At 35.3% G+C, this 20,528-nt stretch overlaps 1 protein-coding gene and 1 long non-coding RNA gene across 2 annotated transcripts in view; both read right to left on the bottom strand.

The window, feature by feature from the left end:
- LOC149802639 (5'-3' DNA helicase ZGRF1-like) overlaps positions 1-8,708 on the bottom strand; it is a 110,622-nt gene extending 101,914 nt beyond the window's left edge. The window contains exons 1-2 of the mRNA XM_089951958.1: positions 6,982-8,708; positions 2,964-3,066 (exon numbers count right to left, since the gene is read on the bottom strand). Of these exons, the coding sequence (XP_089808084.1) occupies positions 2,964-3,066; positions 6,982-8,327 (1,449 nt within the window). The 5' untranslated portion in view covers positions 8,328-8,708. The remainder of the gene's footprint in view (positions 1-2,963; positions 3,067-6,981) is intronic.
- Positions 8,709-8,731: 23 nt separating this feature from the next.
- LOC149802640 (uncharacterized) lies at positions 8,732-20,115 on the bottom strand. The gene is made up of 3 exons (XR_016420079.1): positions 20,019-20,115; positions 19,264-19,315; positions 8,732-8,911 (listed from the first exon to the last, which is right to left on the bottom strand). It is a non-coding gene; the product is annotated as an uncharacterized LOC149802640 (long non-coding RNA).
- Positions 20,116-20,528: the final 413 nt, after the last annotated feature.

The raw sequence follows: 20,528 nt of genomic DNA on the forward strand, positions 1-20,528 counted from the left end.
TGTGTGTGTGTGTGTGTATTCTTATTGAGTAGAAACTACATTTGTTTAACACAAATAATAGATTGATACTTTTGTATTGCAAATACTGGATTTAGTTTTTATCAACTATATCTCTATTACAATCTGATGATTCTATTCAGTACATGCACATGCAATCTGCAGTGTGCAAAATTAAGCAAGGTTATATGTACTGTTTGAATCTTTAGACATCTTACTTGTTGTTCAAGGACCACACAAGTCTCAATCCAACATTTATAAAAGTAATTCTTTGGTTTCGTCTGAAAATTTTAAAATCATTCCTCACATGGATTCCAAAACCATTCTGCAAAGTTACTGCAATAAACAGCAAAGTGTTACGACTAAATTTAGTCAAAAAAAACTATCTCTGTATTATCAAAAAATGCAAAAAGCTCCAATTTATGTCATTTTTTAATTCAGTTATGAAGGTAATTTAAATCACTATTAAAATTCAATGTGAATGTCATTAACATTTGATTTTGCAGTCTGCATAAAGTATACTTGATTACAGGGCTATTTTGACTGTAATCAATAAAATTATGACTACATGTACTTAAAAATATCTGATTACCAATAATTTTTTATTGCTTATAAAATGTTCCACAGAAGACACTGTCTAAGCCACCTATTATAAAAGGTTCCACAGAAGACACCTATCTGCTGATAATTTATGACTGAATTCACTTTCCTGGCCTCGGTCTACTGCTTATCCCCTGGTAATTACAGATGTTCTTGTGCAAGACCATAGCTCGCTTGTAATAACCAACAGAAAAGTGGTAGGCTAAAGCAAAAAAAAATGTAAAAAAATAAAGGCAAGACAGTCACTCATCACTTGTTAATGATGATGAGGAGGAGGATGCTGATAATGCAGTCAGTAAGATATGGCCAAAGTGGAAATGACTAAAATAATCAATGCATCATGAAATCATATTATCAAAGCACAGACTGGCAATTGACATCCATTCATATGGTATTCATATTCCTTCTTGTGTATCAGTGTGTTATTGTAACTCCTCAATATCTATCAAAGGACATGCTTAACTATCAGTTCTGCAGAGTAAGGGATGTGAAAATCATTATGTGAACCAAGAGACCCAAGTGCACCTGAAACTGATCACATGGAAAGATGAAACATGTCAGGTTGTGAATGCAATTCACACATGCGTTGAATTTGTTCAGGGAAAAGAAAAACTTGGAACACACAGATGCTACCCTATTTATTAGGCTACACTATTTAATAATGTCAGTGCAATTGATTTTTTTCCTAAACCATGCACATAAAGTCACTGTCAACATAAAAGGACAAGTCATTTATTTATACAACAAGCATTGTGCCCTGGATCTATCCCAGCCAAAGGACTTGGCCCTGTTTCATAACTTAGATTCTGTTTATTACAAATGTTATAAAAACAACTGATTCAAGGTTTCTCTAGTTTATCATCCACATTGATGGTACACATCATTTGTCCAATATTAAAATGGCCCTATGCTATGAAACTTTGAGTCAAAGTTGGCCAAATTCTGTTAGCAGTTTTTCTTTTAAATAAAGTTTTTTAAGTGAACAACATCATTTGTACAAATCTGAAAAGTATTCAATCTTTTTATCAAATTTGATCAAAGTCTGTTAAATGGTCTTTCAGAAATTGCTTAAGGTTTTTCTATTGATTTCATTTTGAAAAGAAGGCATTTAATGTATGTTCCATTTTCAGTACTGGTTGCAATATTGATGGCAAATTGGCATAATTTGTGCAAATCTGAAAGCCTTTTTTACCAGAATGCCTTCTAAAAAGTTTGGTAAATTTCTGCTAAGTAGTTTCAAAAAAAGAAGTCATTTAAAATTGTGTCTATTTTAAGTTCTGACAGCCATATTTGATAGTGGATTCGTATCATCTGTAAAAATTTGAAAGCCCTTTATGTCGGGATTCTTTCTGTCAATTTTTATGACATTCTGTTGAATAGTGTTTGATAAAAAAGTATTTTTTCAGCTTCTCTCTACATTTAGTAATGGCTACCATATCTGATGGTAGATCAGCACCATAACTATAAAACTGAAAGCAATCTATACCAAGATTCTTTTCCTTAACTTTAGTCTAATTCTTTTGAACCAGTTTTGATAAGTCATTTAAAGGCCTTCCATTTTTAGCAACAATGGCCATATCCGATGGTAGATTGGCACCATGTGAACAAATTCAAGAGTTTCATGCCAGGATACTTTCAAATCTGGTATAATTTTGCTAAGTGGTTACCAAGTATTTGTAAATAGTAATTGTGAGCAGTAAATGGTTGTTGTTGTTGTTGTTGTAGGGTTTAACACCATTTTTCAGCACAAGATAGGCTATACATGGCGGCCAGTATTAATGGTGGAGGAAGAACCGGGGAAACCCGGGAAAGAACCACCAACCCACAAGAAGCTACTGGCAAGCTTCTTCACATACCCACATTGGTTGAATCTGAGACTCAAACCCACGCAGACAGAGGTGAGACAGCAGTGATCTGTAACAGTGAGCGCTTTAGACCACTCGGCCACTCGGGGAGCAGTAAATGGATGATGAATGACTGAAAACCCAAGGCAGACTAAGAACCATACCATAAACTCACATGGCCTTATGGTAAACTAAAGAAATCCTCACTTTTCTCAGCTGACTCAATCAACATCAATGACAGAAATTATATTGTGTCCTGTCAAAGAGATGCAAATGATTATAATTACTCTCATGAATGGATAGTACCGACCCAAATCTTGTGCGAACAACTCCTTACTGCCATGAAGTCTGTTGATACTTTAGTCAAGTATGTACTTGGCGTTCACATTTCCACTTTTATTATAACTTTGTAACTTGTGCTCATGTCCAACACATCATTTACATTCACCATAAGCGTGGCCAATTTCATTTGCCACTACTTTGTTGGTATGGTGGAGCAGTGACTCAGTTGAGTCAGCTTACCTCTGTTCCAGCCATAGAATTCTTCCAAGATAAATTGCTGATCGATGGATTTCTAAAACTCTTTGCTGAACTTGTCCTCAAAGTCGGGCTCTTTAGGGGAAATCTGAGAAGAAACATCAATAATGCAAAAGATCAGGCTTGAAAATAAGATTGTGTCCAAAAGTCCAAAATATGCTCAGAATTTTTTTATAAAATAGATAGAATTTTTTATTTTTTATTTTTGTGTGAGTTCAAAAAAATACCAAGTTCAGATGAGTAGACAATTATCTGATGTTTTTAACCATAATGATGATTCTGGTTTCCAAATGGGAAAAAAGCCTTAAACGCATCAACCAATTGATGTTACAACCATAATGATTAGTCTGGTTTGAAAAAGGGAAAAAGCCTTAAGTGCATCAACCAATTGATGTTACAACCATAATGATTAGTCTGGTTTCCAAATGGGAAAAAAGCCTTAAACGCATCAACCAATTGATGTTACAACCATAATGATTAGTCTGGATTCCAAAAGGAAAAAAAAAGCCTTAAGTGCATCAACCAACTGATGTTACAACCATAATGATTAGTCTGGTTTCCAAATGGGATAAAAGCCTTAAGTGCATCAAACAACTGATGTTACAACCATAATAATTAGTCTGGTTTCCAAAAGGGAAAAAAGGCTGAAATGCATCAACAACTTTACATTATAGTTAACCATGACAATTATTCTGGTTTCCAAAAGGTAAAGCCTGAACAGAATCATCATCTTGATAGCTTTTGTTATCTTCAATAAACGTACCATGACTAAATCTTAAAAAACCCAAAATAAACAGAGATTTATGGAATACCATATCTCAACCAGGGAGGACAAATATCTAATATTTGTAAAATAAATAAGAGAAATGAATTGTGTAGCTTTAATAAAAATGAAATGCAATTAAAATGTTAACCTGGATATAAATGGCAGAGTTAAAGGAAAAGCCTGAAGGATGTAAACAGAGTGTAAAACTTAGTCATTTCATTCATTCATAATTTCCAACTTACTTAATATCAGGCAGTTGCTAACTTTATTTCAAACCAAATGGGTTAGTACTGCACTGATATTTGTGTGGGCAAGTCTAATTTGATGAATTTGTACAATAAATGTACAATTCTTCAAACTAATTACTGTGCATATTTTCAAATTTGAGGACATTTATTTTCTTCAATTTCTATTTTCCAATTCTTTTTGGAAAAATACTAAAACTAGAAACTGAAAATATTGTATATAGATGACAGTGTTTAGCTTCTATGTTTGTTTATTCAAAAATCCCACCTTTTCACTAAAATGGACCTGAACTGCAAAATAAACTCCAGCATACTGGTCGTTAGCATTGGATACTTCAACTTGGTGCAGAACACAAATGAGATTACACTGATAAAAAACAATTAAACCTACCAAGAATCAGTTAATAATTCAAAATTAATGAATAACTCAGCTAAATGAAATAGGTATTTTTGTGCATTAATTTATCCATCAAGCTATACTGGAGGTACAAACAAACTGGTGGTGGGGTACCTTAGAAAATATATTTAAAGAAAAAGCATAAGATGTGGCCAGTTGACCCATGGGCTTTAGAATCATGTAGTTAAGTAATCTAAAAATGTAAATTTTTGGGGAAGAGTAAAATTTTAATTTATGTAATACTTACCTCTCAATATTATTGAGCTTCACGTTTCCACATGGAAAGACCTCTTCAATGCTAGATGCACCAACTCCATGTTCAAGAGATTTGTCTAAAACAATCACATCGTCCCAATATGATAAATATCATCTGCCCATGCTCTTTAGTGTCCTCATTCTATTCAGGAAACGTGGCTAATGTTGGACATCAGTGTGGGGTGAGAGGAGGGCATCCAATAGTGACAGATAAGTATTATCTAATTAAAATTAGTTTTAGTACCCCCCACAAAAAAAAACAACATTTAATGTCAGTAATAGCTGGACATCCTGATCCTGTGGAATCAACAGGAAGGGTGGGAATGACTAAGCAAAGAGTTGATCCCAATTTAGACTGAAGGCATCAACTGCCCAGACTGCCTTGTCTACGTGAAATTTAATTGATACAGAAGGAAGAACATGCCTCTTTAGATACTTGTTACAACTTTCAGCAAGGTCCTAAGTGTAATCTGACCATAGGCAACACATGCAACATCAAACAGTCGTGTACATTTTGTACATGATAAACAAGTTACATGAGTGTCCCATGAGCCTTTAATAAACACCTGTTATGAGATTTCTTGTTGTGACCACTTTACTGCATTAATAAACAATAATCATAGTAAAATCTGATAATTGGATAATTTTTGAGAACACAAATTACTGAGTACTTATTACTATCACAATGTAGGAAGCCTTTATGCTGGGGGGGAAAAGGGTGCATAACTCATCGTGCAAACAATGCAAGAAGGAAAATTATCAATGTTAATCTTATCAATTTTACAAATTTGATAAATATGCAGAGAGGTTTAAAGTTCACTATAAGGAACTATTAATGACAAGCCCTGGTTATTAGCATGAAACCATTGCACTTGTAGACATTTTCTCTTCATAGTGTTCATTGTGTTGACTCAGTGATCATCCAGAAAAGAAAGAGGACATCCTATAGAGCACAGGCTGATGATGTAGATCAGACTGGGTCAATGCACATGTTCTAAGAAATATCTGGCATATGGAGTTGGTGCATTAAACATTTTCAAGGTCTTTCGAAGCGCAAAGTTTAATAAAGTTTAATAAAAGTAACAGGTAAGCTATTACTGACATTAAAACATTTGGCAGTATATTTGTCCACCAATGAATAGTTCTTGTTGTTGTGGGGTTTAACACCTTTTTTCAGCACACAATAGGCTATGCATGGTGGCCAGTATTAATGGTGGAGGAAAAACCCAGGAAACCTCCGGAAGAACCACCGACCCATGAGTAGCTACTGGCAAGCTTTCTCACATACCCACACTGGCCGAATCCTAGACTCAAACCCACGCAGACAGAGGTGAGATGACAGTGATCCGTAACGTCAAGCACTTTATACCACTCGGCCACTCGTGGCCCCCCACCCTTGAATAGTAATACAGCAAACAATTTACTACAATCAAGGTATTGAGACCCTTTCTGTTGACCAAGATCCATTCTCTCAATGTAGACCCCATAGAGTCTGTTTTAAACAATAACTATAACCTACTGCCAGTCTTTAAATGACTCACATTAATTTATAATTTTAATGTTGAACAATTAAATTGGGAAGACAAAGATATAGCTTTTGCACTGATCACTTCCACTATTATAAATCTGCAAAATATGAATTAAAAAAGTGACATTTACATACTGGAAGTAAGTGCAGGCAAACAGATAATATTGGTAAAACATGGTAATGATAGTTAAATGCCAGTACTGGTATTAGTGAATGAAGTAGATGAAGAAACATATTCTATCAGAACAGTCAATGCAGGGTGAACACAATAATGCTGACGAAGACAGTCAAAGAACATATACCATCAGAAAGAACACAAAAATCGGGAGCAGCTGCCTCAAGCCTGTTAAGCGATGTGGCCATACATGCAAAATCAATGTCAGGCAATCCTCAAAGTAGTTATATATCATGAGAATGAACAAAAAAATCAAGAAACAATGTGTGTAAATTTTCAAGGTAATCTTCAAAGTAGTTCAGGAGAATTAGCAATAACATATTTATGCTAATGGACATGACATGAAGCAACAAATCATCCCATAACCACTTCAGGCATTAAAGCTAAAATATCCACACTTTAGTTTGAGCTTTTTTGGGGGGTAACTGTAGAACTGTAAATAATTTTTTTTACATCTGCCATTTTCATGTGCAACACATCAACATTTAACACATGCTTTTCACTTTCAGGATCTAACTATGCCCATATAAATGATTTTCTGAAAATTAATTCTTGTAATCATGTTCATGGAATTAGTAACCAAGTTTCAATTTTAACCAACGACCGGTGCTTAAAGATAATAAACATTTGAACTTACCCCTTTTCCCTCTTTTGTTCATCATATGGTGAATGACACAGTATGGGACTCCTAAACTGACCGTTTGGAGTAAAATGTCTAGACATAACCTCAAACCTGCCTTCTGTTTGATTAAAGATATCATCTGAATCCTTCTTGGGCAAAATATTCCTCAAGCTTCCCTGAGGCAATGTACTGTCTGAACCAACCAGTGGCAAAGCATTTTTAGAAAATCCCTGAAGCAAAGCATTGTCTGAACTTCCCTGAGGCAAAGTACTATTTAAACCACTCTGAAGCAATGCTTTGTTTGAACCTCCCTGCAGCAAAGTACTAGTCAGACCTCCTTGAAGCAAAGTTTCCTTTGAACCTCCCTGTGGCAAAGTACTATTCAAACCTCCTTGAAGTAACATTTTGTATGAACCTTCTGGAGTCACAGAATTTTGTCCCTTTCCATCTGAAACATCTAAAGTCCTGCTGGAATCAGAGAAGAAATCCAACGGCCTTTGAGTCCTAGTTTGAAAGTCATTTATGACCGGTCTAGTCTGTTTAGAAAATATACATGATTTTCTAAATATCTGGGTTTGGCTTAATGTACAATGAGCAAAATCATCTTTATAACATAATTCCTCCCTTTGCACATCAGTTGGATAAGAATTAAGAAAATCCTCATTGAAAGAATCCAGTTCTGCATCAACAGAATCTGTTGAAGTATCAAGATAAGACTTCACTCTGGAATCTTCTTGGCTGAATTGCTTTTGATCTAGCCCACTGCAGTACTCAGGTCTTTGTGAAAGAATTCTGACTAAAGCACTCCTGTGGTCTGAAGACACAATAGCTGATGCTTTCCTGTCTTCTTTTATTAAGCTGTCAAACTCCACCTCATCATCAGGTTCTTCTGGAATGTACTTTCCCCATCTTGAACCGGGAACTGAGTTCTTTTCAGACTGTTTGGGGCATTCATCAAAATCAGTACTGACTGCACCAGAGATTAAAGCCGGTTTTTTGAAGTAAGAATTTTGTTCCAAACACTGTACTTGTGAATCACGAAATGTGAAAAGTTTCCCAAAAAATGACTTTTGCTCAAAATTGATTCCCTGTAAGGTGTCTTCTGTAGAACCTGATGAAAATTCAAAATCTTCCAACTTTTTATTGCTATTGATTCTATCAGCACCATGCAAACCTCTTAATATCTGCCCCTGGTACATTTGCATTTGCAACCCACTCTTTTTTGGTAATGCTGACACTAACTGGATTTTATCAGCAGCATCCATGCAAGCCTCATCTGAATGATTATCTCTATCACAAACTGTGTTTGACTGTGATTTGCCTTCTTCATCTAGACCATTTTTATCAACCTTTAATGTCATTTCCTGGAATAAGGAATCACTGGGAACCAGAGAATCTGATTGTGTAAGTAAAATCCTATCATTATTCCCAACAATAATAGCTGCTCCTACTTCAAAAGGAGTAGTAACTATTGGGTTCCTCTCTAGATGGTGCTCTCTAGGCTTCCTGAATCTGAAACATGCATCCTCATCAGAAGAATTAACTTTAAAGTGCTGAAACAATTTTTCATTATCTGGAAAATTTGATTCAATATGCTCAAATTGCAAATGTGATTTATTATTTTTACAGTGAAATTTTGGTGATTCTTCACATTCCAAATTAGGTGAAAAAAGCCTGTTGTCAACAGACTTGCTACAGTGGTTAAAGATATTTGTATCCAAAGAATAATGTTCTTGTTGGTTTTTAAATCCAAGGTCTGGTGACTCCTCATTATCATGACTGCCTGATGCAGCCAAATTCCTCAGTGTAGGACATACTTGCTCTGAGATTCGTTGGTGGAAACTCCTTGTATTACTATTTTCAATTTCATCTGCTTCATCCCTGCTGAGGAGATGTCGGGGTTGGAATATTCTTTGATAAATCTGGTCATCGTTTTCATCATCTCCTGTGGAGAAAAAAAAAATGAATTCAGACAAATGAAATACCAGGAATAGTGTTTAAGTTCACTAAAAGGTGTGGACACGTTGATATTTCAGGATAAATCTAATTTATGTAACATCTACCTTCAATTACTGTATTGCAGCATCTTTTCCTGATGTTAGTTCCCAGTCCAAGGTTGTCACTATCTCCTTCAATTAGTAACTGGAGGTTTAGAATTGAAAGAAAAAAAAAACGTTATCCCTGTCTGATACCTTAGTCAGTTTCTGTCAATTAGAATATCATCATTCTTGGGCTTTAATCAAGAATGAAAGGATATTATTAGAGCAGGGAGAGAGGGAATAGGGCCATAATAAGTAATAAATACTTAAATTAGTTTTACTCCTCAAAAAACAATATTTTAACTGTAACATTTGCCAGCCCAGTGGAATGCTGAGAGCCTAAGTTTAGCTGTCAGTAGGGTGCTGCTCTACTCTAGACTGGATGATGGTTTGACAACTTGCTGGACTGACCCAACTGGGCCCCATGCATATGTGTCTTCACCCTGGTGTGAAATTGATTGAATGTAAAGTGCCACCAATGTTGGGTGAGACAGCAAGAATGCAGTTTTCATGATATCATGTGATGAAGAATAATTAAGAATAACCCAAGATACAGCAACAGCTGCGACCTCGTGGTTTTAAATTTTCATGAAAGAACAATCTCTCTTGGTGAGAAATAATAAGCTCTTTTAGTAGCCTGAACAATCCACCATGAATTGGCAGCTGCAGAAAGTTACCTCTGAAAGGAAAAAGATGGTTCGTATTCTTTCTTCTCACTTTTGATTTAGAAAAAAGATAAAACTACAACTGGTCAAAGGAATCTAACAGACAGATCATCAAGAATACACATATGAGGCTGTAGATTTCAATAGGAACTGGAGCTATCAAAGGTAGCTGATTCTTTGGCAAGAAACCCACATTGGCCAAGATGAGAGACCAAATCCCAATTACCACTGAAACGTAAGCAACCCTTTTCCATTGACAAGGCATGAATGTCATTCCTACAAATCACCGATTCTAGGGTAATATTTTCAAATGTTATGGGTAATGTTGTCAAATATTCAAACAATGTTTGTCAAAGGAAGCTTCACACAAGGGTTCATAAGGAGGTTTAGATAATGAAAGAAACATTACAGATAGTCATTAAACTATGATAGACTCATCTCAGGAGCTGAAAGTAACCACCTATTCTGAAAGATGTGGGTTCACTGCTATAATGGAGCCTATTGGAAAATAAGAGTATTAGACAGTGATGCTCTATAGCTCTTAATGGCAAATACTGAGCAATCTTTTCCTTTAAACAAAAAAAAAAGAGGAAGATTGCAACTGCAATTAATGATAAGTAGATAGGATCAATGGGTTTCCTTCTTCACCAATTATAGAAAATTCTCCACTTGGCACTGTAAACTTTGGATGTCAATTGCCATCTAGTCTGAGTGATGTTTTTGGTAACCTTGCTTGAAAACTGATCCTTGTGGATAGATCATTTGATATGTGTGAGGCACAAAGATGTTGAAGTTGATGAGTATCATGCAAGAGGAACCCTCTATGCTGTAATAGCAGATCCCTCCCCAATAATTCCCTGGGATTCTTGATCAACAAACTGAGATCACTGAAGCACAACTAATGGGGTAACAGGGGAGCTCTCAGAATGAGTTTTGACTTGGACATCCTAACTCTGTGAAGAACCTGGGAGATTATTCTGAAAGGTGGGAATGCTTATGCATACAGTTGATTCCACCTCAAACTGAAGGTATCCAATGCACATCCCTTCTGCTCTTGCTCTGGAGAAACATAAAGAGAGAACTTATTCAACACTGCTGCTAACAAGTCTGTCATTGACTTTCTCCACTGATGAAAATGTGTATATGCTACTGACTTGTGTACATGCCATTTCCATGGGGACTTTGTAGGAAATCATGGGATGGGAAGGGGTTTACAGATTTCCAAACCTGGCCCCTCCAGCCACCTCCTTTTGAGAAAGACAGGTGGAATAAGTTTTAAACTAAATCTGATGGTTCTGCTGATTCATCAGCTCAAACCATTTAGGAGGGAGACTCACAAAATTTGTGGAATGAAGGCATTTCTTAGCCAGTTCAGGGGGTGCTCACCAGTTATTATGTACTTTTGAGAGAGTGATGTATGTAAGATGAAGTTGTTTGCATTTAAAACATTCACAATGGAGAGAATGTTGGTATACCTCTATGCTACATTAATGTAATGTGGATGATATTTCTTTGGATATTGTACTTTTGAAAACTGTACATGATCTAAGCACACTGCTAACTAAAATGACTGATACCTTGTGCTAAAAAATCAGCCTAAATTAGTCTAAAGTACACTATCCATAGCAGCTATTAAAATAGGGTAAATGAATTTTGCCAGACTAGACAATACCAGCTTCTGAAAGTGCAATGAATGAATAACCAAATATATAAAATTAAAATGTAAATAAAGTTATCAGCTCTTTTTTATACAATTTACCTCTGAAGTTCAGAAATTGAAAATGACCAAGTGGAGCTAGCACTTTTTTGAAAGGTGCACATCTGGAGTAAGGCCAAGCTGTATACTCTATAACCCATATTACACCCATCAATCATACACCTAAATAAAGTGAATTAATGGTTCTTTGAACTATAACTAAGACATACAAGGTCTTTTTTAAATAGCCAGTATAACCAGTGAGGAAAGCCGTGGAATTTCTTTTTCTTTAAAATTCTAACCCTATGCAAAATATGAAACTGTAGAGCACCACCTCAGTTGGGCCTTGGTGCAGCAGTCAGGGATTGGGGTTGCTCATCCCTGAAGTCTTGCAATGCCACCAGATGGATTAGCCCTTTGAATAATATCTCTGTATCAAGTGTATCTGTCTCAATGTTTTGGCAACAGCCTCTGACAAACTCTGTAAAAGAGCAAAAGACAACAATTCTTCCTTTGACAGACAGAATAAGGCAGTAAAAAAAGATCAGCATGGGAGGCTAGAGTAACTAGTGTGCAAACCATCAGCTCCAAAGTCTCAAGAGATTAAATGGAGAGACATGCCCTGGTCACTGCCATAATCCCACTGTGGAAAGCTCCTGTGTCAAAAGTGCGGTGGTGGTGGCTTAAGGAACTAAGTAGGAAAATGAACCCTGTAACTGAGGGCTGAAACCAAAGCTTGAAGCATAAAAGAGGACCAACCACCCCTTTTGTTTTCTCTCTCTTGGCTGTGCCCCAGAGAGCATCTCCAAACTGATGAGAACACAAGCATCTGAAGCTTCCAAAGGTGTGACAAAGATGGAGACCCAAAAAGAGAATGGCCTGACTGAACTGGTTCTTGTGGAAAATCATGAGCATGAACCAAACTTAACAGGTTGTTGACCTGTCTTTGGTATATGGGTGAGGCAGAACTGATCCTTCTTATCTCCCTCCTTCGAGAAAGGAACTCTATGACTGAGGGTTCACCATCTTGACTTCACTCATGAGGTGGATGACAGGACTCACCCATCATTCCTTTCTCATTGGAGAAAAGGATTCATGATTTCCTCTTTATGTTGCAGGAGGCAAGTGGTTGTCCCAATCCATTTTTTTTGTTAACATGGCTGGAGGAGGTACAGATGATGTATAGCCTGCCCAGTCTTCCGATCTATGGAGCCACAGCAAAATCAATGATGGTGTCAAAACAGGGAATGGAGACATGGCCAACTAACCACTAGGTGGTGTGATTTCTCAAGTTATATAAGGATTGAATGGGAACATCAAACAAGGTGGGGTGTCAACCCAATCACTTCCCCTAGATGGTTCATTAAAACTCAGAACATGTTCCCACTGGGGCTAAAAAGAAACAAAGAGAAAGGGGGGCATAGACCTGATCTCCTTCCCTAAACTGATGGTCAAAACCAGGTAAACATCCAAAAGCCAGTGTTTATTGCACAGTATTCAGTGACCAGAGACAGAAAATAGTAGATCAGTATAAAACACTAAAAAATGGTGATTGGTGCCCAGTGGCTGAGTGCATGGTCTTTAGTGCCCAATGACTGGTGACAGACACTGTGACTGTCATTTGATGCATTTGACTACCTAGTGATCAGCACCCATTTTCTGGTGGCCAGTTACTGGACAATGACCAGTAGATGAAACAGATATTACTGAGGGGTCACCATTCAGGAAACTAGGCTCCAATGAACAAGATCCCTGCAGGAAGACACTACTGGGTGATGATAGTGACACTGGAAAGTGCAGAGGATCCCTGAATCGCATGTGCAGACCATTTCCTTCCATGTGTCAGTGATTCCACCCTTGCGGGAGCAGTTTCCATACCTGAGAAATAGCTATGGACCCCCTCCTTATAAAAGCTAGCAACTACCCTAAACTGGGAAGTGTTGTAGACCCCTCCATACTTCATCAGACTATAGGAAACATAAAGTACAAAAGTCTGTACATATAGTCTGCTAAAAGACATGGGGGGGGGGGGGGCAGGGAGCCTATTATGACTGATTTATCTAAACCCTGAGGCATGCTGAATGACCTGGAACAAAAAATGGTGGATAATACTTACCTAACACCTTTAACTACAAAAGAAATGAAAAGAAAGAAGCCAGCAAGATACTAAAAAAGAACTCAATAAGTTGATTAAAAGAGACACATGAAAGTTATGGAAGGACTAGCAAAGAAAAATATGAAGTACAATACATTAAATGATATAATCAACAATAGAAATGAACTGCATGAATTCCAAGAAGGGCAATATTCTGAATGATGGAAGTTGATTAAAGTATCCAGATAGCATGTTTTTATTTTTTTATTTTAGACCATGAAAATTTCTGCAGACCATGGAAGGATTTACAAATATGAAAAACGATCAATGGCCAGATCATGAAGTTTTGTGGTGAAGCAACATTTTGTGATGCATTTATGTTTCAAATTACATCACTTTAAGGTAATATTGTCTAAAACTGAGCTAAATACAAAGGATAATGCAGATCACTACAGCATGAAGTATAGGTCACAGTGACTTAGTTTAAGCTGAAGAGTGTAGTGTATACATACCAAGTTACATGATTCTGCAACAATAATTTATGAAGTTAAGTAGCTGCATTCTTATGTTACATGTTTAGGCTCGAATAAACAGTAACACAAGAAAAGAGTGAAAATAACAAGCTTTAAAAAATATAACAAATTATTTATTTCCCTGGAAAAATACTGTAAAAATGAACAAAATGAGAACTTACAGTTTCCAGAATCAAATCCAAAAATAATACAAGAATAATCCACAAATAAAAATTTTGCAGTCCTGATATTGAAATGTTCTAATGATTCCAAGTTCGAGTCCCAACGAAGAATCCAAGAAGGAAGGGGATGATGTATGCTGTAGCCTGTACTGTGCTGACGTCTACAGTTCCTTGTAGAAACATAACAATTAATCCTCCAGTCTTGGAAATACAAATAACATTCTCAAGAAAGGTCCTTGTTCAAGAGTTCTGTATGAATACAATAATTATTCCTGAGAAACGAATTAATCTCTAAGAGTCCAAATAATCTGAAGAAACTTAACAAATAACTCAAAAACTCAAAGCTTCAATGCTGGTCACAGCAGAAGAAAACAACTTGACATCAAGTGCTTTATAAACCCAGACTCTGAGATCTCTCTCTCTAAACATCACTATTAATACGAAGTATTTCCAAATTTCGGAAATGCCTAATTGTAAAATACAGGATGACGTGATCATGTTTACATTTAACCCATTACCTCATACAACCGTCTTTGGACACCTCTACAAAAGTCGCATCGAAGCGACTTTTGACGCTTCTACAAAAGTCCCATAGAAGCGCCTTTTGACGTCTGCTGTAAATATCAGCCATTTTAAGCCGGTTTTCGTAGCGCCACCTTCGGGGAAAACCCCTTATTAGATACTACATTCATTTCTGTGACTGACAATTACGTCAGATCACATGGTCACTGTTTATGTACTGGTCGATATCTGCTATTTAAAGTAACTGGGTCGTAATCTCCACTCTCCAAAATGGCGGTCGCGGATTTCATTCAGTACTTACGAAGTTTTCATGATTAGAATCACAACAATGAAAGATTCAATAACCTAGGTAAAGGCTCTGATATTGATATAGGCTGCAATTAGTTTTTATAAATTATCAAATTTAGATGACTTAGTGATGTAGAACACAGATGAAAAACTTGTAAATTTCGAGTATGAGAAATGGCAGCTCTACGGTTGGTCACACGACCGCACTGACATGACGGTGAACGAATTCTCTCCAGATTTTAAAGCACATAACAAATTCTTCCGTGATAAATAATTACACAGCTATAACAATCGGACTTTACTCTTAAATTGTTCCACATGTAATAGATGTGTACCAAAAATGTAAAATGGTTAAAATTGCTGTTAAACGTAACATACACTACATTGCTTAATAGTTCACAGGCAAGCTATGCGTATGCGGTCGACTAGGTAACCTGTGTTCTATGTATAGCGAGCTGCACTTTGTCACTATGCTCTATGAGGTAAAGGGTTAAAGTAACATATCTCCTGTATGTCCTTGATAAGAGCCAATCATTTTACTCCTAGAAAAAGTTGTTTACTTGACCCTCAATTATGGCCAGGAACTAAGTCAAAAATAAAAACAAGTGTTTCTATTATTAGGTATCTAAGAAAAAACTCAGGTCAAACATAATTTTCTTGAAAATATCAAATTCCTAGTAAACAAAATTACATTACACTGTATACTGACACGAAAAATGAGCTAAATTAAATGTTAACCAATATCACTTTCTAAACTTTTTACTAAAATATGCACATGACACATCTAAATAACAACAAGTTTTACTTGTCTGAGAAAATAACCTAAATGAATCCATAACCTGAGTGTTAACACCAGACACAGGAAGTCAACAATCCAAAAACTAGAACTGCTTTGCAAAAAGGTAACAAATCAGGTATTACTTTGGCATTATCTTTGCAATATTTCTATATTTTCTTTAAAAGCCAATGAAATGATATTAATCAGTCTCATTCAGACAGACTATTACATCACTTAGCGACATCTCCACCATACAATACGATACAATACTTCATGGATCAATGTTACAGAGAGAAAATGCTTTGATCAAAATGTTTAGAAATGAAACTAAAAAGACATTATTCCCTATCTAAAAAGTTATCCTGACATATTCTCTGTGATCTTTCAAGAGAAATTATATTGTAACCTTAAACGGATATTATTAACGACCACTTTGTAAACAGACACCAATGCTGATGTCTCTCAATCACCCAATGTAAATGTCTATGGCTATGCAAAAAATGTCTTCCCATTAATACAATGACATCATCTCAACTCATACAGCCACTCAAATCACCAATCTAAATTTTTGGAAAACCTCTGTCTGACAATACGTAGAAAGCTCAGGTTATTTACAAGACTGTTTGTATGAAGCTCTCACTAAGCCAACAATGTATATGTTATGTCTTCAACTGTAAGGAATCTAGATTTAAGCCAGACATTGTCAAATTCTTTTTTTACAGAATGTTTTCCAGTATGTAATCAGCAGTAGAGGGAAGTCTTCAGAATTTGTTATGGGCAATCAGATATGGAAAGATTCCCGTAATCATTCAATAGAAAGACCAAGAAACTGCTTAGAAACTTGAATATGCTTAGAAACTTGAATACAAAATTTCAATGCAGATAACAAAAGGACAGATTTAAAAAAAAGACATAACATCATGAACTGAGTCGCTCAGTGACTAGAGTGCAGTGGTTTGTGAAACCACTGTCCCTGACTTGAAAATGACCCACAGGCTGGTACTTGCAAACAGATGTTGACACTTTCATCGGATGGTAAAACTTACTGGTTTATAAGATTCTTTTTCATGATAACAGTGCATGGTGTACAGTATTTATACAAATGTATGTTGATTGAGAACATTATTATCATAACACAAGTTCTGACAGTTTTCATACCAGTATAAATTGTTTACAAAAGGTATTCCAATGCCATCAACATGGACAAGTACATTAACATTTTGAAAAATAATAAATCTGAATATAATGTTTATTTGTTATCACATTCTAAAATTCCCATTCCCACGTGAACTGATAAAAACTATCTTTATTGTAAATGTTTTCCAAATCTCACCAAATTTTATTTGCTCCTTTTAACGTTCTATCTGTGCTTAAAGAGTGTCATTTCTGTCTTGCCTTTTTAGAAGAAAAATATAAGAAACAGCAAGTTTGATGTTGTCCATCAGTGGCAGTGTCCACTCAAGTTTACGTTTTTGTGCAAGCAATGTTTACATTTATGTGCCCATAATTCTAAATATGTTCAATATATTTAAAGGGAATTGTGAAAAATGCTTCTTCTCTATCAAAGTCTATCACAAATGGGTGGGGAGGAAGAAGGTCACCATTTAACTTTTATAGAATTCAATTAAATGATAAAGTTTATGTGCCCATAACTCTACATATACAGTAAAACCTGCTTAAGCAACCTCACCTATGAGCGACCACCTGTAATTTGCAACCATAATCATAATACATTGATTTAAAAAAAATATAAATGTACCCTCGTGAGTGACCAACTGAAGAATGTGAGCAGAAACCTTGTATTTTAGTTGAAATATGCATTTCAACATGGCACTGAATGACTGCATCACAAAATTATATATCAACATCATTGACCTTGATTCAATCCTTTGTACATATGGCTGCTTAGGAGGGTTCACATGAAAAGTGCAGACTGTTCTAAACAACACTGCTACAACTGACTGTATTGCCAAATCTGAAACAAACACCACTAACCTTTATTTAATCCTATATTACCATGACCCCTTCAAAAGTAAATACAAACTAAACAAAACACAAAAATGAGGCTGGCAACTAGTTTCCTAAATTTTATTGGTCAAAGAGGTGGTTTTATTTGTATTAGATTGTATACCAGACTAAAGTACATGTTACTAACTGCTACTGTAGTGCCAAAGTCATGTGAATACCCTTTAAGATTAACCATTCTTTCTTTAAAGGGAATAATCATGACATACATAGTTCAAAGGTTTGTACCGTTTCTTTATCTTTTGTGAAAATCTGCACAATGCCAAGAATGCAATAATGAATCTTTTAAAAGGGCTTCAAAGTTGCAGCAGAGTACATCATTTGTCTTTGGTATTAATCCCTAATGCCTGGGATGAATGAGAACATCGTCTTTGTCATTAATACTAGTGATAAGTGTTTTCACGACTGGGTTGTCATTGTCAAAGGGTTGTGTTCTTTGTTGCAGTTTTTAATGTAACAATGATTAAACATCAAGTCATCAACTGTGCACCTTAGTAAAGCCAGTTACACATCTTGTTTATAGAGTTACAGAGTTCATCCATTTATGTCGCTCATGAATAAAAATTTCAGCTGTTGTTGCTATATAAATTTATTGTTTCTGGATGAGTTCATCATGTCTTTTGATTTAATTCACTTATACATGGAATATTCTATACTTACCCAGAGCCTAATAAAAACCACCAGTCATGCACTAATAACATCAATACCTTGATAACAGCAGCAGAACAATCAATGAAAATAGAAACATTCTAACACAGTGGAGGAAAGAATTAATGTAAAAAGCAAAGTTAACTTATAAACATGATAAATAAATATTACCTTAATACTGTAATTTGTATGCTAAATACATGTAAATGTCATCTTCTAAAATAAATGTTAATATTTTATGATAGATGTACTGCTATATAAAATTATTTTCAGATGAATGTAAGCGATATTTTAGCAAGAACTATTAATAAAAAATACATTATATGTACAGTGATTGTGGGTATTTTTGCTTTTTAAAGAGTGTTAAATTTTGCACAACCCTGTTATAAGAGACCACATGTCTTGTGAGTCTGATTTTTGTTGGCAGAAGGGGTGGTCTCTTTAGACAGGTTTTAATGTACAATGAATTATGTTCATCATGAAAATATTGTAGGTTAATTTCAAGCATAGCGACCTATGAATTTATCTTTTTCAAAGCTTATGTCCATCAAGATATGTCTGCAAATTGTTTGAAAAGTCAGAATATAATATATAAAATGTGCAAAAATGTCTCAGTTTGGTCAAAATCGCAATATATCTGATGTTAACTCTAATCAAGATGGTTTCATTATCATTATCATAGAGCCAACAGTAAGAAAACAACATCTGTAAACCTTACCCCCTTTTATGACCAAAATTTCCGGGTGTAAAGAACTTGAGTTTTCTTTAACCATAACAGCAGTTAAAACCAAAACATTTCTATTGCATTTCATAGATATGTTAGATTAGGATGATATTTTCAACTTACCTGAAACCCTAGGACTAGGAAAGTGCTGCTCTGGTACATGTTGAAAAGGTAACTGAAAGTTAAAATATTTTTATTTACTGTTGCTTATGTTTCTTAATTTTTATTATTACATTTGATCTATAATTATTAAATTACTGTACGGCACTGTTTCAATTTTGGCCACATCAGAATGAATTGATCTAAAACAAGAAAACCATTCCCACCCCACTATTTTCCTATATCACTGACATGTTTATGATAAAACTCATAAAACTACTCTTTGACAATGAATCCAGGACATGAATATCATCGGTCCATTAAACACAAAAAAATAAAAGGAAGAAAAAAAGCCCAATTGTTTCCATTCTGCACATGCACAAGCAAACAAGTCAATTGAAAACATCTTTTTATACACCTAGGTATCTTAGCTAAAAGAAAAGACTTGGAAGCAGATCTTTTGGAAGCATTCATAAATAACCCCCAAAATGTGTTTCCTATCCCCATTTCAGAAGAAAATTAAAAGAATCTCCAGGGGTTAATGATTAAAATGTAATTCAATTTGTTAGGAACTAGGTCAATATTTGCTTATGTCTGTCAGTTCTATACATCAACAAAAAGAAACTCTGATAAAATAAAAAATTCAACATTTTCTGAAAGTATATTTACAATATTTTTCACAATACTGATATGAGCATTTTTTTTTAACTAACAAAACCACATAATAAAATTCAAATCAGGTTTTTAAATAAAGCTATTATAGCTGATTTCATACCTACCTCTTCTGTTTGTAGTTTTCTGATGTCTCTCTTTTCTATAAACTTAGGTTTACCCTCATTCCAATCAACAAACAAACTTGGGGATCCAATGACAGACTGAACATCTGATATAAAAAAAAGAAATACTTTTGAATTCTTTCCTATGCTATGGTGTGAACAAATTTTGACCATTGGTCAGTCATTTATTGCTGACAGGGAATTGTTGTGCCGAGTATGCCAGGCAATGGGGACAGTGTAACACCCTGTTCTCTAAATCTGGAAGACACAACATTTCAGAGGGACAAAGAAAAATACATATATTAGAGAATACTTGATGTGCCAAGAGCTGCAAAAAAATTAGATAATTTAATTTGCTATGGAGGCTTTGCTATTGTGTGTGTGTGTGTGTGTGTGTGATCTCATGCCACCACAGCACAATAGTGGCTGTATAGTACCAACTAATAGTAAAGTTCTAAAAATGTAAAAATGAAAATAAAAATAACTTCAGGAAGAAGATATAATATACAATGT

This window comes from Sinohyriopsis cumingii, chromosome 3, assembly GCF_028554795.1.
Source record: "Sinohyriopsis cumingii isolate HCF-2022 chromosome 3, ASM2855479v2, whole genome shotgun sequence".
NCBI lineage: Eukaryota > Metazoa > Mollusca > Bivalvia > Unionida > Unionidae > Sinohyriopsis > Sinohyriopsis cumingii.